Raw genomic sequence first — 8905 nt, 5'->3', positions numbered from 1 at the left:
TAGTGCTTTGCCTCAGTGTGGTGGGATCAGATTGGGTGCAATTCCCACACTGTGTCCGAGTCTGTAAGTCTTAAAGAGGAGCAGAAAGTCTCCTCTTTCTGCTGTGGAGCAGCCCAGGTATTTAATTTTAAAAGGTTTACTTATCCTTTCTTAATATTATTGATAATTTTTTATTTTGAAGCACTCGTACTTGAATTTGAAGTTGTTAAATGCTTGCTGTTCATAGTCCATTGCACAATTACCAGAAACCTGCCATTTTTATATTACGCAATCAATTATGTAAAACTAAATGGAGTTTTTAACAAGTAAAGCGTACCTAAATAGAGACATCTAATATAAAGACTAACTTTCTTTCTTTCTTTTTTTCCCTCGAAAAGTCTTGGCTACTTGTGGTTCAGCAGACAGAGCAACTTAGTAGGATAATGAAGACACATGCAGAGGACCTAAACTCTGGACCATTACACAGGCTTACCATGATGATCAAGGATAAGCAACAGGTGAAGAAAAGTTACGTAGGTGTTCATCAGCAGATAGAGGCAGAGATGTTCAAGGTTCGTCTTTGCATTCTGAAGTTCTTTCTTTTATTTGTTATTTTTAACTTTGAGGAAGTATTTTATCTTGTTTGATGCTTTGAAATGGTTTATTGATTATTTTCTGACAAGAAATAGGTTTTGGTATCTCTAATAAGTATTTTCTTATTTTTGAATAGAATTCATTATTGATTACAAGATATTTTAATTTATGTTCTCCTAAGAAAAAGAAAATGCTTTCAATTACCTGTGATACAGTGATTTTATTATTGAGAATTTTTGGTTTTTCTTATTGAAATAGTTTTTTTAAGGCTTTTACAGAAATATAAATGGGTATTATGTAGTATTCTCTGCATACATAAAACATATAGAAAAATAGATTAGTTAAGGCATTCTTCAAGTTTCTTCACATTCAGAATTTGTTCTGATTAATATTTAAAAAAACAAAAATTTTTTGAGGTTAAAAAAAATCTTATTAGGCATATGCATCGAAGAGAAAAGAGGGATGGGAATTGACCTGACACACCATCAAGGTTTTGTCTGAGGGGATCCCTCAAAAAATATTTTTAAATTTGAAATATGCAAATATTGAAAAACCAAACCAAACCAAACTCCTTTCCAATGACCTGATTCTGACTTATAGCCACCCTATATCGGGCTCCTGAGACTGTACATTTTTATGGAAGTGCACAGCTTCCTCTGTCTCAGGTGGAGCCACTGGAGGGTTTGAAGAGCCAGTCTCGTGGTTAGCAGTCCAACACCTCACCTTAAGAGTTACAGGAACTCCCATTTACCCATCGGCCGGATGGCCCCTAAAAAGAAAATGTATACTCTCACTGACCTTTTTCCTCCTAAAGGAAATTCCAGATACCATTTCCATAAATGGTTTTGTATATATTGCTAAAATAAGAACTATAAAAAAGACTACATTACTGCATTATCATTAATAATAAAACTAATACTTTCTTATGGCAATTAAATATACTGTGTTTAATAATTACTGTATAAATTTTTTTCTTACAGTTGGTTTGTTTAAATTAGTATACAAAGGTTTGCATACTGTATTTCAATAATAATTCTCTTATTAAGAATTTCCCCTTCTCTCCTCCTTGGCCATTTACTTTTGGAAGAAATGGATCATTTGCACTATAAAATTGAATTTTTCTTATTTTGAATTTTGCTGTTAGCATTTTTACATATTGGGAAGCATTCACTTAATATCTGCTTATTTATCTTTTGCTAATATTACAATTGATTATTTGGTTCAAGTGTTGTCAAGCTGATGAATCTATTAAAAACCTTTACCTTCTAGTTTTAAAAATTAATGTTGTTCATTATTTAAGATCCTTTATTTTATTGGGCATTACAGTTTGGTGATATTTTACTCCTATCATTATTAATGCAGTTGCTTGTGGAATTTCTTTTAGAAAGAATTTTCCTGAATTAGGTATTTGATAACCTTGATGTAGAATTCACATAGGAAAGGCAAGATAACTGCTGTTTGATTGTTTTTTAAATGTACTTGCTTGTTGTTTTCAGAATAGAAAAGTTGGCAGTTTTCAATGAATTTGCGCAACTATCAGAATGAATTATTTCTGTAGCAATTTCAAAAGAAAACCAATGTGTATATTTTTATTCTATATGTTTTGAACTGATTTATAACATAATTGTTGGTGTTTTTGTTTTTTTCACCTATGATCGTCCTCTTTGATATCAAGAACATTAGTGATGAAGCATTTCTTAAAAACAAGCCTTTGCTATTATTTTGGGATTTTCTTTGATGTTGTGACAATTCAAGTTTACAGTGCTGCAGCTTTTATTTAATCTTCTCAGAAGTATGTAATACAAGGATTTCAGACAACATGTAGGACTCATATAGTATTTACCCAACTTGTTGACTACAAAGTCAAGGGGCTACATATATCTAATATTCTATGGAAATAATAGCCAACTTTATGCATACACTTTCATGGCAGTTGCCTGGCCAATAACAAGTACAAGAAGCATCTGCATATCAGAGGATAAAATGTTAAAATGTCACACACACAAAAATGTAATTTAGAATGAGTGAAATATAGCCTCTCAAAATTACCTTATAAAACTAAAAAAAAATTTCAATTAGGTTTTTGAATTATAGAAAAGATTTTTATACATAGCAACTTAATTTATTCTCACTAAATTTTAGGTGGTGATAGCATGACTCTGAGTTGCTTGTCTTTTTAAGAAAATATGATCTCTTTTCATAGTCCAATGAATATATTAGTGATTTTAAAACTGTTTATTTGCTATCCATTACATATGGAACTGTAACCTATAAGCAGTAAAATATATGTCACTTCTTAGGAGTTTAAGTTCTTGGAATGTAAGCTTGAAAATATAAAAACATTTCTGTATTTTGCTTCTTTGACAGGTTACAAAGACAGAACTGGACAAATTAAAATCCAGCTATCGACAGTTGATCAAAGAAATGAATTCTGCCAAAGATAAATATAAAGAAGCTTTAGCTAAAGGTATGGCAAAGTTATGAAAGACATTTATTTTAATAATTTCCATTCCTGCCATTTGAAAGTTATCTGTATAACTAATACAATGATTCTACTTAGATTATTAACATGTAAAAATCCCTCAATTAACAAGGACAAATTTTCAAACCTATTGTAAAAGTTGCTAATTTTTTTGCTGTTTTAAATGATTCAAAGTAGTTTTAAATAAATTGAATTATGTAATACTTAGAATGTAAGTCATCTTTAAATAGTTCTTTAGCATTGGATTTGCTTATCAATTGATAATTATAATAACTAGTTATTACAAAGTCATTGGTAATTGCATAGTAATAAGAAAAATAAGATTGTATTAGTTTATAGGCCTTTCAAAACTATCCCTTTTATCTAAGGTGTCTAAAAGCCATTGTAACCTGAGATGTTTTTATAGAATTATGTTATCTGCATAGGTTAATTTTTTGTATCTCTATTGAGCTAACATATTCATGAGAACTTTTAGAAGTAAATGGATATCGAAGTATATGTTTTTGTTTTCAGTAGATTTATGTAATAATTTTTGTTACAAATTTTAATAAAAATCTGATTTACCTAATGTTAGATTTTATTAGACATTAAACATAGATTATGAAAAAAAGCTTCTTTGGGCATTATTCTTATTAGTGATATTTATGTTTCAAAGTGACAAACTAATCTTCATTTTAGTATTTTAGAATATATGTTTTTTCCCTTCCCTAGATAACTATAAGCTCCATTAAAGATTTCAGACATTAAGTATAGCTCAATAAAACTAACTTTTTAAAGCTTCGTTTACCTTTTATTCTTAGTTTACTTTTCCCTTTATTAGAAAATTTTTTTACTTGTTACATATTTTTTTATTAATCTGTGAGAAAATGACTAACTCCTACATTCTATATCCTATATGATAAAATACTTTTCATTACTTAGGAATGATATGGATTTGAAGGCATTTGTTCCACAGTATCTCCTTTCATTCAAACTCTCGCAGTTTTCATAATGTTAGTGACACTCCACTCCCACTGTTGTCTGCTTGCCCATTTTCTCAATGTTGACTCTTCTCCACACACACACACACACACACACACACGCGCACGCGCACGCGCACACGCACACACACACACACCCCTTTTGCTGCCATTGAGTTGGTTCTGACTTGTAGTGACCTTTCTTTAGCGCAGGATATAAACTGCCACTGTGGGTGTCTAAGATTGTAACTCTTTCTGGAGATAGAAAGCCATATCATTTTTCTCCCCTTGAGAAGTTTGTGGTTTCAAGTAACTAACCTTGCTAGAAAATTAATAATGATGAATTAAAATGCTGGACAGTTTCTCTAAAACTTTCTTATAGAAGTTAATTGAAAGAAATCTGTTTTCAAAGTTCATGTATTTATCAGTAAACTTATTTCTTTTCTATGAAGAGCATGAGTTAAATAAAGTTTAATTAGTGACAATTAATAAAAGAAATTATCGTATTACGATGACATACTGCGATGATTTTTTTTAACAGTTTTACTGGATTTCTTCTTCCTTGCTCATTTGATCAGAGTTGTCTGAGTATATTGATTATCACTTTTTTTAGCTTCACTAATTTTTCCACTCTTTTAGGTAGTAGAAGTACAAATATACATACATGTTTGCCTCTGTTCATATGCCCTGTAGTACTTTGTTTCAAAGTGAACATATTTTTAAAAAGTAAATGTAAGTTAATTTTATAAAATTTCAGTAATACAATTCTGAACCACATGACACTGAATGAAAATATCTAAAAATGATTTTGCTTTGAAGGTTTGAAGTGTACTTGGAGACATACTGAAGTAACTACTTGTTGTTTTGATTTTGCCTGTCATTGGTTCTGTGGGGCTACAATTGTACTTGAGTTTTATATTGACCAAGCCTCAGAATAACAATAGCATTTGTGTGGCTTCTCTTGTAGGTAGGTGGCAGCCTGAGTGCTTTTGTGTCCCCTGAATCATGTTCAGGAAAAAGAAAACTGGCAGGTAGAGCTACTGAAAAGTACATGTGGCCACAATAATCTATATAGAGAAGCATGGAGTTCACTGTACCCTCCTCTTTTATTACCGGAGGTAATAAAGCACCTGTTGGTGCTGCTAGGTAAGCGTTGGACTACTGACCACATGGTTGGTGGTCCAAACCTTCCAGCTGCTCTGTGGGAGAAAGATGAAGCTGTCTGCACCTGTAGAGATTTACAACCTCAGAAACCAATGGCACTAGGCTTTTTTACATTATAGGAATAGGGAAACATTTAATGCTAATTAAAATAATCTAGTTATTTTTATGTTCTTTTTTTCTTAAACTTTATTGTGAACTAGGTGAAGGTTTACAGAGCAGATAATCAATTTTACATTCAACCATTCCTACTCAACTTTATTTCAACTCATCCATTGAAGTTCCCTCAGTGTATCGTCACTTGGTCCACTTCTCCCTGTTTTACCTGTTTCCATTGCTTTTTTTATCCCCTATCCCCCTGCAGTATGCCCTTGGATAAATGCTGTCCTTTTTATCGTAAATGACTGAGTATTCCAGCACGGGCTGGGGTAGAGTGTTCAGTTCTAGATCTGAAGAGTGACTAAGGGATGTAGTCATAGAGATCTCACTTGTCTCTACCTCTTCTTTCTGTGTAAGAAGTTGAGGCCTGAAGTTTTAGCAAGCTTACTGATCCTTTGTTAATTTAAGCAGATAGAATAAAAGGAGACCTGTTGCTTGAATGGCTAGTGGGTTATGGGTTGCGGTGCTAACTGCAAGGTTGGCAGTTTTGGAAGTTGGGACTTTGACTCCTGTGAAGAGTTACAGTCTCAGAAACCCAAGGGTACAATGATACTTTATCCTATAATGTTGATATGGGTCAGAATTGACTCAATGGCAGTGAATTAAATTATGGAATCCTTGAAATATAAAGAGGTAGCAGCTGCAAGTCTTATTCAAAAGTAGGTTTTTCTGTAATTGGGAAGTAGAGTTTAAAAAATTTCCTCTTCATGAGGTGACTTCAACTATTGAACAACCTAGTAGGACAGAGCAGAGTTGCCCCATAGTTTTTTTTTTACAGTTTTGAAGACTAAATCTTTATAGAAACACCCTATCACGTTTCTCACAGGAGTAGCTGGTGGATCTGAACTTCTGATGATTTGGTTAGCAGCCAAGCACTTTACTACTGCCTCATCAAGGCTCTTGTATTATGAATAATTCTGTGCTATTTTATAGCAATTAAAATTGATTAGATTCATTGAGTTGTTTCTTTAGAGTACTTTAATTATGAAAACTAGTTTGAAATGAGTCCAGCCTTGAGGCAGATGGTTAAATTCATGTCTAAATAAATCAAAATTAAAAAAAAAAAATCAAGGTATCTTTTATATAAAAAGGGTCTCTGTTGATTTCTTTAGTTTGAATCTACAGAGTATATGCCAACTGACCTACTTTCTCAATAGTCTCTGGTTTAAATCTGTTGGGAATTAAAAAAAACCCAAACAGAATAATGTATGGTTCAGTGAGGAAATGCTCTAGAAAATTGTTCTTTAATTAATATTTTCCTCTCAGTTCAATTTATGGAAATGCACTTTGCATGTAGCACTTGCTAAAGACCAAAATAGAGTTCAAGTTTTGTTTGTTGATCATTAATTCTATTAAAGTGATCTTGGAATGAGAGACTTCCTCTTTTTATGTACCTACTCATGAGTCCATGCTATAGCAGCTAACTTGTGGCATGAGTATGTTTCACTGTATGGTACATAATATGATAGGAGCTTCCTAAGGCCATAAGAGTAATGGTGCTCATACCAATTAATCTGATTTGCATTGGGCTAAAATCCTGGTGTCACAGTGGTTAAGCACTCAGCTCTAACCAAAAGTCACCAGTCGCTCTGCGGAAAAAAGATATGCCAATCTGCTCTGATAGTGATTTACAGCCTGAGAAAGCGTGTGGGGACAGTTTTTGCTTGTCCTTGTGTCGCTGTGAGTCTTAACTGGTTTGTCTTGTTTTTGTTTTTTATTTTAAAACTGAAGAAACCATCCCTTATTAGCTGTGGACATCTTTTGTGGGGTAGACTATGCAGTGTGATTCATTTATATTCTACAGATTTCCTAAACATAAAGTGAAAAGATGATAACTTAATTTGTTCCTAGTTTGCTTAGTTTGACTAAATAAAGAACAGTAAGTAGTTACATACAAAAGAGAAATTGTGTCCTTTTGCAGGTATACTAGGTGAGCTTCTTAGTAATATTAGGTTTTCACTTGACGTTTGAAAGATGATATAAACTGATGTGTAACATAAAAGCTGTAGTCTTTTTATAACTTAGCTTGTATGAGAATTAAATTTAAATTTATATTTCAATAAAAAGTACGTCAATTTATACATTTAACATTTATTTATTGATTTTTTTTGCTCTGTGTCCTGTACCAGGGTTAATAAAATAACAACAACAACTAAAACCAAATGCACATTATTTTAACCCTCGCCTCCTACTAAATTATCTTTCTAAGACGGCTGCATTGACTTTTACTTAGACTGTTGGGTGTTTTTCTCGAGTTAGTGCTGTGTGATTTAATGTGTGATTTACTATCCCCTTCTTTTTCCAGTATTTTTATATGAAGGATGAGTCCATTCCTTATGGTGGCTTTAGGTCAGGCTTAGACATATTTCTGGTTCTACTCTTCTCCCCTTAGTCCACACCTCCCTAGCTCCTACCCCATCCCCCAACAGCCCTAGTCATCATAAGGCTCCCGTGGGGCCAGTCAGATATCACATGCAGAGATCAGATGTTTCTTTTACTACCACTCTACTGGTTGCTGTTGAGTACATTCCTATTCTGTGTGACCCGGGTGTACCCGAGTAGAACTGTGCTCTGTTTAGCTTTCAATGGCTGACTTTTCAGTAGATAACCAAGCTTTTCTTCTCAGGTACTTCTGCTTATTAGTTATGTTGACAGTGTGGTTTTTATTTGTTTTTCTTGTTCTTTATTATACTTTTAGATGGCATGTGCGAAATCAAAACTACCCTAGCTGCCCAACATTCCTCTTTGTCCAGCTGTCATACATCATACATTTGGTCATGATGTATTACTCGGTTTACAATTATTTAGACCGTGGGTCAACTGAATTTATCATCACATACAATGAAATGATAGTACATAGATTTGAAGAACGTGGTGTTTCAACGTATAGTGAAACCTGTCGGGGCCAGAACTCAATGGGACTGCTTTGTCTTTCTAGAATTTGAAAGTTTTCCTTCTCTGGCAGGGTGTAGTCTTACCACTTTTCTGTTGCTCATTGATAGAGAGTATTTGGATTTTCTTTTGTTGAGTAGGTTTCTGCCTTCCACAAGTTCTAGCTTTTGCAGGTTTCACTGTGCTTATATTGAATTAAAAACAAAATAAACTCTCCAAATTCTACAAGATGATCAGAATGATGTAATTTTTATCCACCTATTTTAGTTCATTCTTCAGTATAATATCCTTTATAATGTTCAATGAATATTGATTCATGTATTAAATGATTTTATATCACAGAATTTATTAAAAGTAGCAAAGTATTTATATATATATCGGATTTTAAAAATACAATAGAGAAGCATATAATCAGAAAGGCTTTTTTCAGCTCTCCAAATTCTGTACATTAGTTAGCCTTTGCTAGTAACTATGAATGCTGATAATTTTCTGCCATTTGATCTTTATCATAATCCAGTTCATTAGGGCATATAATTTAATTCTCAGACTTAAACATTTGATACTACAATTTAGGCCAAATCGTTTGCTTGAAGTTGTACAGCTAATCAAAGAAACGTTAGACTAGAATTGATGTAAGTGTACCCATAGAACAAAACTGAGTCAGAAAAGGTAATTTCTT

General features: G+C 32.9%; 1 protein-coding gene across 1 annotated transcript in view; it reads left to right on the top strand.

The window, feature by feature from the left end:
• Positions 1–8905, top strand: part of FER (FER tyrosine kinase) — a 222544-nt gene that overhangs the window by 60776 nt on the left and 152863 nt on the right. Inside the window, exons 5-6 of the mRNA XM_045285087.1 lie at positions 378–551; positions 2941–3040. Of these exons, the coding sequence (XP_045141022.1) occupies positions 378–551; positions 2941–3040 (274 nt within the window). The remainder of the gene's footprint in view (positions 1–377; positions 552–2940; positions 3041–8905) is intronic.

Source organism: Echinops telfairi, unplaced genomic scaffold, assembly GCF_000313985.2.
Source record: "Echinops telfairi isolate 266 unplaced genomic scaffold, ASM31398v2 ScPeMD7_7469;HRSCAF=8507_1, whole genome shotgun sequence".
NCBI classification, from domain to species: Eukaryota; Metazoa; Chordata; class Mammalia; order Afrosoricida; family Tenrecidae; genus Echinops; species Echinops telfairi.
This window is presented reverse-complemented; position numbering and strand designations above follow the sequence as displayed.